Raw genomic sequence first — 17820 nt, 5'->3', positions numbered from 1 at the left:
TTAAGTGTATACGTCACGGCAGTCGAAGCTCTAAGCTAGCAGACGACGCAGCGCGAAGAGCGGGCGCCTTGAAACTTGCTTCCCGCAAAAACCTGGGATGGCGCGGGAGGAGAAAAATGCGGGCGGGGACTTTTTTTTTTTTCCTTCTCCAGGCAACGACGCACCAGGTTTTGAGAGTGGAAAGGCGGGAGCATGGGCTCGTAAAACCTGAGACGGTGCGGCAGAAGGAAAAAAAAAAGTTGTAGTTAACGCTGAAGTGGGCCTTTTCTTTTTTTCCTGTTGCGGAGCCAACGCCGCATCACGTTTTTCTTGCTTGTTTTCTCAGTTGTTCGCGCGCTGTCACCCGTATCAGGCCTGTCCATCTTGTTTTTCTTCTGTTGTGTTAGAAGTGCGTGCCGGCGTTCGCGTTGCCATGAGCTCAACAACTCTAACCACGGCGAAGAAGCGAAAACAGTTTTCTTTGAGCGAGAAAGTAAACATTCTTCGCGAGATAGAAGACGGGAAGAAGCAATCCGAAGTGGCTAAAGAACGTGGAGTGGCGCGGTCGACGATCGCCACGATGCTCAAAGATAAAGAGAAAATCTTGAAGCACCAGCAAGAATCTCAGCTTGCCCCATCAAGGAAGCGACTGCGGCTCGGCGATTACCAGAATATTGACGCAGCAGTTCTAACTTGGTTTAAGGGGGGAGGAGGGGATCAGAACTAACTTTTTTGTTTCTTGACAGAAAGGGCTGAAATTTGGCACACACGCTGCACATTGCAATAGAGACAAATCTAAAATTTCATTAGGATATCTTAATTAGTTTTTGTTTTATAAGAATTTATAAGTTCCTTGCTTGTGGAAAGCCTGGCACAGTAACGAAACATGATAGGGAGCTGGGAATACTTTGCATGTTTGCCCAGATGTCTAATCTACATCAAGACAGTGTTCGATTTTTTTTTTAGTGCGCTAATAATTTTTTGCTCAACATAACATGCACATGACTGTGCTTCACTGCATGAAGCCATGTAGTAATTGTGAAATAATTAAATAATGGAAAGATAAAGAAACATTTCAAGACTGTCTTTAAGTAAAGCACAGCTTGTGGATCATAGCAAAACAAACTGGGCCAAAATCGGTCCAGCCATTGTTGTGCTACGCTTTCCACGAGCGAGGTGATTGACTAAAAAAATGCAATTGAGAAAACTGGCTGCAAAGTTTTAAAAGCACTGCAAATTTATTAAAAGGCACCAGGGCTGTAATATTTTGAATCATTGCTGTCAGGCATCTTCTTACACCTTTGCCTCATTGTTTGGTGGGCTTTGGATGCCTTCTTCAGGCGTTATTTATCCTTTTCTTGCGCCGTCTGGAGTAGTGCATGACCACCATTTTCATTGCCAGACCGAGCCTGGTATCGCAGTGTACACCCACAGAACGCTGTTGGCATCTTGGGCACAGAGTTTTAGCGATCAAAGAGTTCATCGCGGAAACAGGCATAATAATGAACTCACAGTCACAAGGGGCCGAAATTTGTTCTTGGCATTGCTGCTTCCGCTCAGTCGCGGACACTGCGCGAAGGGAGTCGCGAACGCTGCATGCTTGCGCTTCTGCAGTCACCGCTGACACAAAACGCGGCTCGAGGCGCGTCTGAATCGTGCGACGATTCGTCTGGTGAGCCTTGAGTCACCATACAGTATGTAGCTCGTCGACGGTTGGGGCTCACTCGCAGGCTGCGTGTCCCTGTCGCACGATGCATCGGAAACGCACACCGGCTCTGCCGGCGATGGAGACCTTCGACCCGCGTCGCCTCCAACAACGCGGGCTCGCTTGCCGACTCGCGCGGCCGTACGCACAGGTGCGAGAGCCTCCGTTGGCACGTCTTCCGGTGGCTTGGTTATCAATGCCGATCTCACAGTGCGATTGTCGGCTTCGCTGCTCGAATCGCACGGTGCAAGATAACGCGGCACGTTATCCGCGTGTTCAGTCGGGTTCTCCGCTTCCCCCGCTGGCCGCCGTCTTGCTCTCACCGTAGGAGGCTTGCGCTTCCGTTTTCCGAAGGCATGCTTCATTTAAAAGTTCTTTTCGAACGAGCGACGATCCATCGCTGACCTGGGAGCTTTCATAAATCCGAATTCTGCGAGTGTCAAACGAAGAAAGATGCCGGCGTGGTTTTCAAAGCAGACAACTGCGGTCCGCCATGGTTGCCAGCTTCCCCGCTGCTGCAGCAGCAACCAATGGCGAGACGCCTTTCAGTACGGCAACCAATCGGAGGCCCGCCTTCATCGCAGGGCCCGTGTGACCGCCTCTAGCAGACCCGCGCTTCTTTTGTGTTTGTGTGTTTGTTACAAGATGGCGACGACCGAAGAATTCAGAAACGGAATGGCGAAACTTCGAGCTTTCGAACGATACCAAGATGGCGGCGTTCGGTGGCGGGAAAGACGAGTTAGGGCTCCGCGAACTGCGATGATTATACGCGATTTTAAGCCGTTTTCTCGCCCTACGCACTGATAAATTAATTTTTTTCGGCCACTTTTAGCGCGTTTTCAGTCAAACCATTTTGATACAATGTAGATTAGGCATTGCAGATACCGAAACGCGTCGTTGCCAAAAATCGATCTTTTTGGAGATTTTCGCGATCTGATCCCCGCGTCCCTCCTTAAAGACGTGAGAGCACAGAATGTGCCCGTGTCAGGCCCAATGCTGCAGGAGAAGGCGCGGCAGTTCGCTGCAATTCTTGAGGTCACCGGCTTCGAAGCGTCTTCTGGCTGGCTCCACCGTTTTCGCCAACGAAACGGCGTAACCTGGCAGTCTGTGTCCGGCGAGGAGAAGGCAGCAGATGAAGCAGCAGCAGCCACGTGGAGGGAGGAAAGCTTCCACGAAATGGTCAAGTCTTATGCAGCAGCTGATGTTTTTAATGCAGACGAGACGGCCTGCTTTTATCAGCTGCTCCCGAACAAGACAATGCATTTTAAAGGAGAACAATGCAGAGGCGGCAAAAATTCGAAGCTTCACGTCACCGTGCTGTATTGCTGCAATGCAGACGGCACTGAAAAGTTGAAGCCTCTGGTGATCGGGAGGTTTTCGAAGCCGCGCTGCATGAAAAACGTAGTGTCGCTGCCGTGCCAGTATAGGGCGAATCAGCGTGCCTGGATGACCCGCGAGCTCTTTTCCGAGTGGCTGCTGACGGTAAACGAGAAGATGAGGAAGGAGGGGCGGCACATTTTGATGATTGTGGACAATTGCTCGGCGCACATTGTCAACATACGCCTCACGAATGTGCGGCTCGAGTATCTGCCGCCGAACTGCACATCAGTACTTCAGCCACTGGACCAAGGAATAATAAGGAGCGTGAAGTCGCACTTCCGGAAGCACCTTGTTCAGCGGCTGCTCATCAACCTGCGCCTGCAGCACTCGACAGCCATCAACGTCCGACAGGCTGCGGAAATGCTGACAGGCGCATGGTGGAGCGTCACGTCCACCACCATCCAAAACTGCTGGAAGAAGGCCGGCCTGACTATCACAGATGGCCAACCACAAACCGATGAACCGGCAGCGGAGGACAGTTCGAGCGAGCTTTGGAGCGAGGTGGCCGAGCAGCTAGCCGTCGATCCTTCAGTCACATTTGACGACTATGTCCAGTGTGACGACGCGACGTGGACCTCAGCGGAGCTTACCACTGATGACATCCTGCAGAGCGTCAATGGTACGGCGACTCAAGATGAGGAATGCAGCGACGACATGGACGATGACGTTGCGGCAGCACCCGAAGACCGCGACGAGTCCGTGTCTGCCGCAGATGCGTTGGACTACTTGCGAAAACTCCGCATATTTATAGGCAAAAGCGGCACAGCGACCGAAGGCGTGCATAAGAATGCGGACGGTCTGGAGTCGTTTGTGCTGCAGAGTCTGTGCTGCGCCCGTCAGAAGACGATCACGGACTATTTCAAATAAATGTGCCTTGTCTAAGATCACGTGTTTATTGTGTGAGAAATGAGTTGAAGGAGGTACCATTTCAAAGGTAGGATGTTTACGTTACTGAAATGCTATTGTTACGGCTAATTTTTGGGCTTTCACTATAACGATCTTTCAGAATAACGAACATTTTCCCGCGGTCCCCTGAAGTTCGTTATACCGAAATTTCACTGTATAGGATCTGAATTTGCAGTTCTGATGTGCTGTAAAGAATTGCAGAATTAATAAATTATTGAATTCAATGAGTTAATTATTGCAGAATCAATTTTTTGAAATTGCAGTAATAAAACAACTAGCATTTGTGTCACTAATATTTCTGCGTCTTTAGGGCTCCTTGGGCAGCTACTGGATGTCGTTTTCAATTTCTTCATGTTGTATGAAGACACCTTTCATACAGTGTTCAGTCTATTTTGGAGTCAAATGTCTGAACCACTGGGTTTACGTGGCGTTGCGCTGCACGTGAACTGAACTGTTTCCTTCTTGAAACGGCTGTCTGCATCATTTTTCACTGATGGGTATGGGCTAAATAACTGTGCACACCATATTTGATATAGTTCAACCTCTTTTTCGTGGTTGTGACCCTTGAGCTATTGACCTGGGCTTCCCCTGTGCGCCCGCCGCAAAGCCAGACTGTAGATTATCCAGTCTGGCGTTAAGAAATGCTCCAAATCTGGTGCACTCGATGGCACCATGGTCGACATCATTTAAGGGGGCCAAGGTCATCTGCGTGCGCTACTTTGCCTGTACTGCTATTTCATGGTTTGTTATGTATGTTTTACATGAAAGTGACACGTATGTGTCATTTTCTGTATTACCGCTCCTGTAATGGCCCTTTTGAGGTCTAACAGTGTCAAAATCAAACAATCTTTCCGGCAGTTCCGACAAGGATGCCGCTTGTGCTGTCGTCTAGCAAGGTTTAGTAGCAAAGCCTTCTGTAAATAAAGGTGTGCCTTGTTAATAGTCCTTTCATTTTTAGAAAAAGGTATGAAAAAGGTTTGGGTTGACCTGTGTTCAAATTACAGTCGCCGACCGATTTTCCGGACTCTGAAAATTCGGACATGCCCGATTATTCGGTCAGCTTCGCGGCACCGCCATTCTCCCCATAGACCATAATATATAACAACTGCCGAAAGTTCGGACACCTTGCAACCTCTCATCTGATTTTTCGGACACTCCTTGAGCCAACTCGGTCGAGAGCACCATGCACCGACTCTGACCGGTGCATGGTTCGACTTGCCGAACGCCATTTTTGTTTTGAACGGAGCTTCCTTGCTGCCCCACGAAGTGGCGCTACTGGAAATCCCCGCTCATCATCATCGTTTCTGCCTGGTTCGACAGAGTGGCTCTGCAGCAGTTCCGGTTTCAGCTTAGTAAGCCATGTCAAGACAATCCAGTAGCTGATTTGTTTCTTCGCGCACGACGCTGAGAGCATGCCGCGTTTTTTTTTTCGCTTTTGTGACTGGTGTCGGCACGGTGGTGTTTGCTTTGTGTGCTGTGTCGAGGTTTCGGTGATCCAACGCGGCATACGGAAACATCTCGTCAAGTGTCTAATGGCGCCGACAGTGCCCGCGCAGACTGCGCTGCGGAATGCCGGCAAGCGGGTGCCGGGAGGCCTAAGATTTGTCGCCTTCCAATGTGCTCCCTACCGCCGCGAAAAATGTTCTGCCGAGACTTGCGCAGTGGTTGCATTGCGATTCCGGACACCGTCTCATTGACAGTTTCACAGGTGCTGACACTGCTGTACTGACATGCGCAGAACTCGACGACGGCGAGATCATTCGTCAGGTTTCTGCTGCACCGCCGGACAATGACCAAGTCGGAAGTTGACGCACCATGTGCTACGCTGCCGTCGCATGCGGAGCGTGTACAGTGTCGATCACACTTGTCTAGAGTGGCCCGAAGGCTGCTTCGCACTGCGCCTGCGACACCTAGCGACAAGCACCGGGTTCGAGCTGTGTTGGCCGATAGCACCACGCGCGTGGACGCTGCGGCATTTGCGTGCGGCCAAGATACAAGCCTGCGTGATTTGCAGGTCGCGAGCACTGGCTTATCACTGGACGAGCACTGCCATCTGAGCTGTGAACGTGACACGGCTAGAATGCTGCGGCCTGTATCTTGGCCGCCCGCGAATGCCGCAGCGTCCACACGCGTGGCGCTATCGGCCTACACATCTCGAACCCGGTGCTTGTCGCTAGGCGTCGCAGGCGCAGTGCGGAGCAGCCTTCGGGCCACTCTAGACAAGTGTGATCGACACTGTACAAGCAGTGACTGTGCTTTCAGCCGCCTATAGTGACCGTACGACCCTCTCCGAGATTCAGGCTTATCTGATTGCGCGTAAACGGAACAGCGTGCAACGGCGCATTCGCGATTTCTTCAAGCCTACTGCCGAGCCCGAATAAGTGCGTGGAAATAAAGGATTTCTTTTTTTTTTTTCATAATCTGCTTTTTCGGACACCTGTTTATTCGGACATTTCCTCAGTCCCCGTGAGGTCCGAATAAACGGTCGGCGACTGTATCATCTTTTTATCTGAGATCAATATATAGGGGTCGACCTACCGTATACAGTGAAAGCTCGTTAATTCGAACTTCAATAATTCGAATTTATGGATAATTCGAACTGTACGATTTGGTCCGGCCAAGCTCCACAGGAGTGTATGTATAAAAAAGTCCGTTAATTCGAACGCGAGAAGGTTCCCTCACGGATAATTCGAACTACGCTCGCCTGGCACACGGCCAGAGAAACGCGCCTACTGCCTACACACAAGGCTGTATTGCCTCCAAAACGGAGAGAACGGCGAGAGAAGGCAAAATCGGAAAAAAATCTAACCGACGCGGGGTCAGCCAGAAGGCAGCGGCAGCTGCCACCTCTCCGTTCTACGTAACCTTCGAGACTTCATGCCCGTTACGAATCTCGGAGGCTTTGCAAATCTTGTACAGCTGCTAATGTTGTGCGGAGATGGCACGGCAAGCGCCATCGTAACACAGCGAATCAAGTACGTCGCAGCTACGCTTGCAATCAAGAACCAACGAATCAGGGCCTTCGCCACCTTCACATGTTCAGCGTCTTTGTCTCGGCAGTCTTCATCGGTTGTGCACGTCTGTTTTCAGCTTAGGAGGTATCGGCCATCGCGATTCATTGTGATGGTGTTGAGCCTCGGCTAACGTTCGTTTCGGTGGACATCGGTAGTGTGGCACAGTCGGACCCAGAGCTTCGACTTCAAGATGGCGTGTGCCGCGGGCACACGCCATCTTTTTCTGAAACGCCAAATTTCTGACATGCCCTATTGCTTCCAAATCGCAGTGTACTGTTGCTCTCCTTCACTTTCGTTAGTTCGAACTTTCGTTAATTCGAACTGAAGCGGCTTCTCCTTGCGGTTTGAATTAACGAGCTTTTACTGTAGACTCATGTAAGGGTCGCACTTCGCAATTTTGACGAGGTGTGGCCCCCCTTACACGGGATCAAACCATTTGGTCAAAATGATGCCAGCATAGCCAATTACTTGTGCACACCCTGGATCCCCGGATGTACCATTGCATAAGAGGTTGATGTGCAGCTCTCGTCATCTAGTATTGGCACGCAGAAATAGGCAGCGTGCGAAAATGCGTCGATCTGCGCACATGTGGCGCCGGTGCACTGAATGCGTTTGCTTCTCGTTTGTATTTATTTCTCTCTCTCTCTCTCTTTCCCCCCCCCCCCCCTCGTGCCCAGGCCAATGCAGCCCACCCTGACCAATTCGAGGCCCCGGACAAGGACTTTGTCATTGTGGCACTAGATCTGCTAAGCGGACTGGCTGAAGGCCTGGATGGTCACATGGAGAGTCTTGTCATGTCCTCCAACATCATGCAGCTTCTTTACCAGTGCATGCAGGTTTGTGTAGTACCAGTTATGTACTAACATCATCTTGACTATACTAGGAGAATGCCAGGAAACCTGAAAGTAGAAAAAAATTTAGAAGCAGACATAGACAAAGCGACAGGAAGGAGGCTTGACATTGAGGCAGACCTGCTACATACTGCTTTGTATAAGCAAATTTTTTATGTTTGGAAAATAAGTACCTTGAATTGGGGAGGTTTTTATTTATTTGTTTATTTATAGTACCCTCAGGGCTTACAATGAAGCATTACAGAGGGGAGGGGCTAATAAATACAGATAAGTATGCAAGATAGGAGAAAGGAAACACGAATACTAATCAGATTACAATGCATGGTACAACGTATTAATAACTCGAGAGCGACACAAAAAAAGCATAATGCGGTAAGAATATAATTATACAAAGAAAAACGGAAAACTTCAGTAATACAGATTAAATATAAATACATGGTGTATAGGACAGGTTATAGTGAGACAATAAGCACAGAATGATAGAAAATAAAGTATAATACAATATACAATGTTTGCAGGTTAGGTAGATAATAAAAAAGAAAACTTATCAACAATACTGTTCAGGAGAAAACGGAATTGCTTCGTTATACATTCATATCAAAGCATACTAGATAATATTAGTAAGTGCCTTACGGAAGTTATCTGTGTTAGTTATACAGACTAGTGGATCCGGTAGGTGATTCCATTCCTGGCATGATTTTGGAAGAAATGAATTACCATAGGTAGACGTTTTGTGGAATGGGATGTTCACCTTATGACGATGGTCCAAGCGTGCAGAAGTAAAAGAGGCTGGTTCGATGAGGCGTGATTTGAGTGTAGGATTTAAGTGGTATATCTTATGGAACAGGCAAAGGCGAGCGATTTTTCTGCGTTTGGAAAGGAGAGATATGTTGAGGGCAAGTTTGATGCGAGTTACGCTTGCTGTGCGCTGGTAATTGTTAAGAATAAAACGAACGGACCGATTCTGCACAGCTTCTAAGCTGTTAATTAATGTTAATTGATGAGGGTCCCATATTGAGGATGCATACTCTAGATTAGGCCGAATGTAGGTGACATATAGCTGTTTTTTCAGGGAAGAAGGTGCGAGTGAAAAATTTCGTTTAAGATAGCCCAGCATGCGGTTAGCTTTTGATGTAATGTATTCGATATGTTGTTTCCATGAGAGATTATTTGTAATGTGCACTCCGAGATATTTATTACAAGATACTGATTCAAGTGGCATTTTGTTAAGATGGTAGGCAGAAAAAGATACTTGGCTGCGTGAGATTCTCATGAATTTACATTGTGAAGGGTTAAGATTCATGTGCCAGCGGGAGCACCAGGTTGTAACGTTATCAAGGTCTGATTGTAATGTAAGCATATCAGTATCATTAGTTATTTTTCGGTAAATTACGCAATCGTCGGCAAACAAACAAATAGAGCTAGTGATTTGATTAGGCAGGTCGTTAATATAAATGAGGAAAAGTAAAGGCGCCAACACAGAGCCTTGTGGTACACCCGATTCTGCTGGCACCTCTGGTGAGTCATTGTCATTGATGGTTACATATTGGGTACATATTGGGTTACATATTGGGGTATTGATTACAAAGAAAGCTGCAAATCCATTTGAATATTAAAGGGTCAATATTTAGAAGGCTTAGCTTATAGATAAGTAACTGGTGATTAACTTTATCAAAGGCTTTAGAAAAGTCTAAAAAAATACAGTGCGTTGCAAAACCCGAGTCCAAGAACGCATGCAAGTCATTAGTGAATGTTATTAGTTGTGTTTCACAAGAAAAAGATTTTCTGAAACCGTGCTGATAAGGGCTAAAAAAATTGTTTGATTCAAGAACGTTTACAAGGTGAGTGAAAATGATGTGCTCGAAAATTTTGCAGGGTACCGAAGTTAATGAGATGGGTCTGTAATTCAAAGGGTGATGTGGGTTTCCCGATTTAAAAAGCGGGGTAACCTTGCCGGTTTTCCAATCAATGGGTAGGGCACTGTCGTTAAGTGATGTAGTAAAAATAAAGGTAAGTATGATGGAGCTGTATTCTCCAGTGTTTTGGAGAAACTTGGAATTAATACCGTCAATACCACATGATGATGACCGCTTTATCGTGAAAATTCTGGCTCGGATACCTGCTGGGTCCAGGGTAATGGGATCCATCGCTGGAAAGTTAAGGGATGTAACTTGATGAAACATCCATCATGGTACCAATACAGAACAAGCTTTGCATTGTACCACAGTTTCGACTAGATGCCTCAGGCAGCTAATCTTCAAGAAAATGCTGACATCGGTCACAACTGTGAGTATGTTAACACTGTATGTGGCAAGACGTAGGTTTTCTGCTGCATGTAGTGGCAAGAGCTGCAACTTCACTACAAGACATAAATTTGTCACAAACCTTGCTTTGGAAGTTTTGATTCTGTTAGTCAGTCTCTGGAATTGTCTATCACTTATTATTCGGAGTTGACTTACGCATGGCAATGTCAGGTAATCTGTGCGTTAAGCAATGTGAGTCATGTCATTTAGCCATGTCAGCGTTATGGTTTACAAACTTGTGAATATGATGGAGTTGTTTGTTTTGAATAGTAAACTGCCAAAGAAATTTCTTATAAGATGTGTGCAACATTCTGCTTATGCATTTTTACATGCTGCCTTCTGATGTGTTTCAGGACTTGATGCCCGAAGTACGGCAAAGTTCATTCGCACTGCTTGGCGACCTCACCAAGGCTTGCTTCCAGCATGTGAATCCCTGTATCTGTAAGTCTTTCACATTGCCTGTGCAAAAAATTGTTTCCTGCCAAGGCTGCCTCGTTGCCTAGATAGTTTGTAGTACCAGTAGTAGTTATTCTTGCCACTTTTAAACAATTGGATTTGTGAAGTGATGTTGTGATGAGACGTCTTATCTTACCTCTTTCGCAGCTGACTTTCTTCCCATTCTTGGTCAGAACCTGAACCCAGAGATTATATCTGTGTGCAATAATGCAACGTGGGCCATCGGCGAGATCTCTGTCAAACTTGGTGAGTGTGGCCATGAAGTTGGTGTAATTTATTAGTCATCGCTTTTGTGGCGACACCGGCTAGAAGTTCCCGTACCAGTTTGCCATGGCTTCATGTATTTTTACGCCACCTACTTGGGTGTTGATAATTTATCAGTAAATATAGACTACATTCTTTTGTAAAAGAGCCACACTGAACGTAAAATATTTCTGGAACTTTTGCTAAGCCACAGTTGCCCAAATGGGGGAAAGAACATAAGAGAAAAAGAAGAGATACTTTAAAACCCATGACATCACACTTGACCCTGGGGTTTCGGCACAAAATTTGAAAGCTGGAACTTTCACTTTCAGTTTCTTGATAATCAACCTATAACAGAGACACCAACGAAACGAGTTTCTTCATTATCCTTTACCAATATAAACTGAATTATGTTTCTCTTCAGCGTACCTTCAATCCCTTCAGGTGCTAGTGCACAATTATGTGCTGCGAGTTTGAGTGCTAAAATGTGTAAAGTGCTTTAATAAGATGAGTCGTATGGCAGATGGCTGCATGTTTTGCGTCAGCATGCAGTCATGTAGTGGGCTCATTTCTTTCATTGTTTATTCGCAATGTTAAAACATCAGGCACAGTTTTCAACGGACTGGATTGGTTATGCCCAAGTAGGCGAGACATGAAATGCCGTGCAGTCCACTTATAACAATACCAGGAAGAATGAAAAATCCGATTGTTATAACTGATCATTGCTATATCTGGACTGCTGTAAAAAATAGGCTGCCGAACATACCTTTGTGCTTTGAAACCAAATTTGCCACTTGCGCTAAAGAATAGGCATTGTTTAAAGCATACCATGAAAAATAAAATGTTTATTTATACCTCTAAGCAGCGTTTCAAGCTTTAGGTGCACTGAAGTAGTTGGAAAACTGCGCTTGCTTTCGCAGGGGTTTCAAGTTAACTCTTCAAGGGTCAATGACATAAATATACGGCACCACAAACAAGTCCAAAAATGGTCGATGCCGTATATTTACGGCGCTGTCTGTACGTTTAAGAAGTGCGGCAATTTCCTAAATTTTTCTTTTCTATCATGTGCTGCCACTATGTGGGAATACAGAAAATTTTTTTGTGTGTGCCTCCCTCTCTCTTGCTTTTCGTTGCGCGGTTTGCTTTAGAGCTAGTTTGCTCATGCGCATCTATATACTACCGCTTGCGCATTGGCGCGCGGGCGGGTGCGCGGGTGGCAGTTTGGGTTTGGTTCCGCAGGCGGTTTCGACTTCTTTCCCTTGCAAAACTCATGGCTATCTTGTTACCAATCGCTCAAAGGGCTACCGCTTGTTTCTCGCTCGTTTAGTGCTCACAAGGGCGCACATAGGAAGGATGTCACCATGCATGCGTTTCTGTTGCTTTTTTATTATTATTATTATTGGACACTCTCAGAAACAAATTGCCTCTGGTTGGCGATAAGATGAAGATTAGCGGAAGTTGGCCCACGTTTTGCTTTTTTGACTGGCAGACAACCACACAGTTCTCTTGAGTGCGCCCACCTACGCAGTTCGATTACGCTATGTATGTAAATATTAGTGTAAGAGCAGGAACAGGTGAAAGTTGCGAAATATTCTCGTCTGCGCATTTGCAAAGCCTTGAACTACGTGATATAACAATGCACCAAATTTTTCATTCGTATAAGTTTATTTCCGTTTTTATTGTTATTCATGAATGAAGAGTACATATATACCAACGCTAAATTTTTTTCGAGATAAGTCCCTAAGAAGAATTGGAATCTGCAATAAAAAAAAAATCAACCCTAGGCAGTCGAATATGACGAAAAAAACAGACCCTCAAAGGGTTAGCAACTGTGGTGTGCATCGCATCCAGCTGTTGCATGAACACTAGCGCCAATAATTTAATGTGCATGAAGTCAACGAGCGGCTCATTCGACGACAGTGCGATTCGCGTGAACATCGAGGTCGGGGTCAAAGACAGGTCATTGGCAATCTCATTGCCTCCGTTGCACAACGCTGCCGTCGGTCACAACAGTGATTGCCCCGTCGGAGGTGGCACATAGCGCTTGGAGGTAGCACATAACGAATAAGGAGGCAGCACTATCTGCTCTCACAAACTCCTCCATCAAAGCACCAGCTGTTTCGTCATCAGTCGCGGCATACTCCTGGAGCTCAGTGATGTCGACGGCTTCCAGTGCATTGGTTCCACTGTCATGAGAAGTTTCGCCCTGGTGCACAAAGCCCACCTTTTCCGTTGATCAGCATGGCTCCTGGTTGCAGCCGTCGTGATCGTGGCGCTCCTGCGTGAATTCATATTTGAGTCTTGCAAAACTTGCCGCTTCGTCTCAAGCGACACAACCTAGCACTTTGTCGGCGTCGTCATCTTCTATCAGCTTAGCCGTCCGCTTCGCTTCTGTCTGGGAGGTCTGACGGCAGCGGCGGCGGCTGCTGTGAATTGCGCCCATGCTTCACCCACGCACTGGCTCTCGCAATCTCCAGATTAATGAAGCAGTCGCGGCACACTTAGCTCCATTTGCAGCGTGCTGCACGAGACCGGTTGATCACGCCAACCAATATATCGCGAAATCAAAACACGTCTAGAGCCCTACTCAAATGTTGCATTAGGGAGTATCGTAATCCTCGGTGAATTTTCTAATGAACCGAAATGATTGGTGCCTGAAAGGGTTAAGGCAAACTTCCCAATGTGAAATAGGTGAAAATAATTGTTTGAGGTCCTTTCTCAGCCTTTTCTATGGATATTGTCTCTCTGAATGAGACTATATTGAAAATATATAGCATAACAAATAATTGGGGCCACTGACGCGTTTATGCCAGCAGGCTAGCAGAATGCCATAGTTCACTTAAATGGAAAAGTGCTTCAGTTAAACATGGTGTCCTAAGAGGCAACAGCCAGTGTTATCGTTTGTGTCTATGCTTTATGTCAGTAAACGCCCACATCATAGATCTTGGCTGTGCTAAGTTGTGCCAACATAACTACTGAATTTAAATACATTTCTTATATTTTTTTCCTAGCAGCCTCTGGTAAGCAAACGACACTGGACTTTCTTTCCTTTTGTTTGTGGGGGTTTTCCTGACACTTGCTGTGCACCTGGCTATTGGTGGTTGCAACAGGCCTGAGATTTGACCACTTCCAGATTTTTTTCGTCATTCATTGGATGTGGTCATTTCGTCTAACCTCTTAATTAGGCACAGCTTACGTGCTTGTTGTGCATGTTGTTTTGTGCAGGCAGAGACATGAAGCCTTACATCCCGATGGTGCTCACTCAGTTGGTGACCATCATCAACCGCCCCAACACGCCGAAAACCTTGCTGGAGAACACCGGTACAGTGTGCTTGCATGTGCAGCAGCAGTAGTAGTAGTAGCAGTGTTTATCCTTTTTGGCAGTTGCAAGTCATTTTGTGGCATTACTGCAGGCATTGATCTGCCAGTAAATTGTGTGGCATCTCTCTTGGGGTTGGCCTTGCGGTCTGGTTTTAAATTTTTAACTATGCAATGTCTGTAGCTAGTGGCGCACTGTAGCAGCACGAGAAGCAAAACCCACGTTGAAAATTGCCAGACTACGTTGTCCGTATTGTTTGACAACTTTGGTCCACCATGCACCATTGGCCTGATTGCCACGCACTAAACTCTGGCAACACATAAGCCAGAGCTAGTGTTGGGGCTCATTGAACTACGTGCAAATGTTTTGGCCATGGCTTGGTGTGAGCCCCACATAGGTAATTCTCTGTAGCAGCACAAAGAATGCCAATATTGGTGAACGCTGGTGGCATGTTGGGCAATGCTTCCCAACATTGGTTTTGACCACGGTGCTGCTTGGGATGCAGGGGAGTGAAAGAAACGGTCAAGTAGAGCTGTAGTTAACCTTCATTGATTATATTTTTAAAAATTTGTTAGCAGAAGCGCCTACACTTTATTTAGCTCTATAGCATCTTGACATTTCATTTTGCGACATCATTTCATTGATGTTCTTCGTAGCGTCTACATTTGATCTAAGCATCTGGTAGAGATCTGCTAAGTATTTGTGTGCTTTATCTGAATGTTTTATTGATGTTCTTTGTCCGTCCCTATTGAGGATAAATTTGTGTGCTAGGGAAAGAGTAGCACAATTTGCGTGAAATGGTGCGAGATAATGAAAGACAGCTTGTAGCTGAGCACTAATTTAAAATGAGGCTTCTCATGCATTCTTTTGTTTCTTTCGGTGGCTTACATATTCATGCATTACAAACATTGCCTGCAATCCAGGCACATTATTGAAGTACATAGCCTTATAATTGCTATGATTTGAGCTTACAATATGAAAGTCGTCTTGGAGAAACATTTTTTATACGTTTTAATGGCAACTTTCGCACGTAGAACTACTGCTATCTACAGTTATGTGGTAATCTAAGTTTCCGTGCAACTGATTTATCTCTTATTGGTGCTGGAGCTATTTTATCGAGCTCAACTGAAATCCCACCTGCATGTGCCTGTTGCCACAACTCCGTCCCCATTGTTGCTACTGTCCCTGTCTTGTTGGCAAAAGTCTAGTGCCCACTTATGGTGACCAAACAACCTGCACTCGTGCTCACATCTTAAGATGCGTGCAGCTTTTTTTCTTTTTTGCTATCTATAAGTAATACTGCTAGCGTGATTAAAATGTATTCAAAAGCCTTGCATAGCATCCAGCATCATCGCTCATCCCCCATACATTGCCCACCCATCTCTGCAGATAGGCAGGTGAGAGATGTTTTCACAAGTTGCACCAATAGATTGCCGGCACTCACCAGTATTTGTCCGATCTTTCCCAGCTTCATTAGGGGCACATTTCAGTGCTACAGTTTGGCATTTTAATGTTTAATTGTTTATGGTTCTTGCAAAAGCACAAGTAAACAAAAGACAAGCAGACGAATTTTTACGGCCTTGTTTTCACCCTTACAATTAAACAGATTAAGGTGTGATGACCTCGGCTATCATAATAAATTACAAGCACCATTAACGCTTTAGCAACCGTAGGGTTTCATTCTAAGGCTGCTAGATGGAAATTTGGTGCTGCAGTCACTCGACGGTCAGGAAACGGTGACTGACGCAGGAGTTTTATGGATTAGCTTTGTTTGATTGAGAAAGCCAAGTGAGGCACTTTTTATTGTTTCTCCGTTGCTTTGTTGGTTGGTATTGTTTGCTTTCCCCACAACATTTCCGTGGGGCAGTTGACACTCGAGCTAATGCACTTCGTGGTGTAATTTTCAGTGTTTAATAGGTCATACTTTTGCCTGCCTGTTTTGTGATTTTTCTTTGAAAGCAAATTTTAATAGCATCCTGTGGTGGCCAAGGGAGGCTAATCACTGTCGCACAATGTATTTGCAATGGCAACTCCTAGCTTTGAGAACATTGATGTTACAAGCCATGACATAAAGTTGTAGAACTAAGTTTAGGCATGTTCCTGTATTGTCTATTGTTACAATGTTTGTCGAATGGGCCACAGCAGCAGCGCATGTAGAAACTCTGCCCTTTTCGTCTTGGTGTTCGCATGTAGCTAGTGTTCTTAAAGAAGAGTTTGGCAGATCACGTAATGTGTAGAGAACTGGTAGCAAAATGAAGCAGACACTTTGCAGGCATAGGATAATGTTCATCAATACAAGATAGGAGTGATTGGAGTTTGCTATGAGATGCCGTTGTCCTGCAGTGGACATTAAGTAGGCGGATAGAGGACTCCCCTGAAGTCACACTAAAACTTGTTTCACAATATAATGAACGTGATACTATAACAAATTCCCATGTTTTTGTGTCTATAACTCGGACTAAAATTTCAAAAAATTTAACAGTAGAGTGGAGGTGCGGATTATATGTGAATTTTGCCATGAAGCGAAACCATACCTGAAGGCAAGGTTCTCCGCCCTTCAAAGTTCCGCCATTCTCCTTTAACGGGGGGATATATATATAATTTTCTTTTTGTTTAATTGGGAATGTGGATTATACGTGGTGGTGAGTTATACACTCAAAGGCACGGTATTGACTATGGTAACTCTATAATGATCCTTGCTTATTTCACCATGTAGTGAACATTTGCCTTTAGCAAATATTGGATGTAACAAACGAGGTTGATCTAACTGTACTGGCAAAAAATCTGCATCATTCCAAATTTCCCTCTAGTAATGTAATACGAAACTTTACAGTGTCACTTGGCTCTCTGTACGTGTGCCAATGCTGCAGCAGAAGCCTGGATATTCTTATTTAGCATTATAGTATTAGGAGTAAGTAATCAGTTGCTTCACCCACAAATATATATTCTATTGTAGCTTCACTTATAGTGTGTTGGCTTTTGTTTGTACTTCGAAGTCCACCATATGAATGCTTGGGGCATTCAAGACAGGACGGATTATAGCCTTGCAATTGCATGCAGTGTTCCTATGGCACCCTAAAACAAATGTCCTTGGAGAGTAGCCTTTAGTTAGGTGTTGTGTTCTGCTAACGTAGAAAACTGTCATGCCAACTTGTTCGAAATGAGTGTTGTTTGTTAGGCCTAACACTGCCCAAGCAGCAACTGCCTTAGAAACAATAGCAAATGGTCATTACATCATAAACTCCATTTGAAACAAATTCTCCTGAATTGGAACGCAAGGGACCTTTGCTTTAATGGCATAGTTTCGGGTGGGACAAAAGATGTTTGCAGTAGCTGTACATCTGTCTGAGATCACACAGTACTTTGTCATAAATTCCATGAGGTGATGCAAAAGCTGATCACAATATCTTCATTGCATGTTTAAGTGCAGAAGCTGCAGCGAATTCAGTAAGAAGCAGCCTTGATATTGCAGGTAGACGAAGACGTTGCGACGTTATCTGCACAATCCATGCTAAGGCCCACAAAAGCCAAACTGCTCGTAACATCTTGCACATTTGTCTTCCATGTGCTAGCCTCGCTATACTGTAGCTGTCTTCAACATTTTCAAAAACTTCCAGGTCTTTAGCCAACTCTGGCAAAGTTAACACTGTAGAAGCAGGCGCTG

General features: G+C 45.5%; 1 protein-coding gene across 1 annotated transcript in view; it reads left to right on the top strand.

Annotated features, from left to right (window-relative positions):
* Positions 1–17820, top strand: part of Tnpo (transportin 1) — a 65818-nt gene that overhangs the window by 31957 nt on the left and 16041 nt on the right. The window contains exons 15-18 of the mRNA XM_065450891.1: positions 7662–7820; positions 10492–10579; positions 10742–10840; positions 14063–14158. Of these exons, the coding sequence (XP_065306963.1) occupies positions 7662–7820; positions 10492–10579; positions 10742–10840; positions 14063–14158 (442 nt within the window). The remainder of the gene's footprint in view (positions 1–7661; positions 7821–10491; positions 10580–10741; positions 10841–14062; positions 14159–17820) is intronic.

The sequence above is a fragment of the Dermacentor albipictus genome, chromosome 9 (assembly GCF_038994185.2).
Source record: "Dermacentor albipictus isolate Rhodes 1998 colony chromosome 9, USDA_Dalb.pri_finalv2, whole genome shotgun sequence".
Lineage (NCBI taxonomy): Eukaryota > Metazoa > Arthropoda > Arachnida > Ixodida > Ixodidae > Dermacentor > Dermacentor albipictus.
Note: the sequence above shows the minus strand (reverse complement) of the source record. Positions and strands in the feature narration are given on the sequence as shown.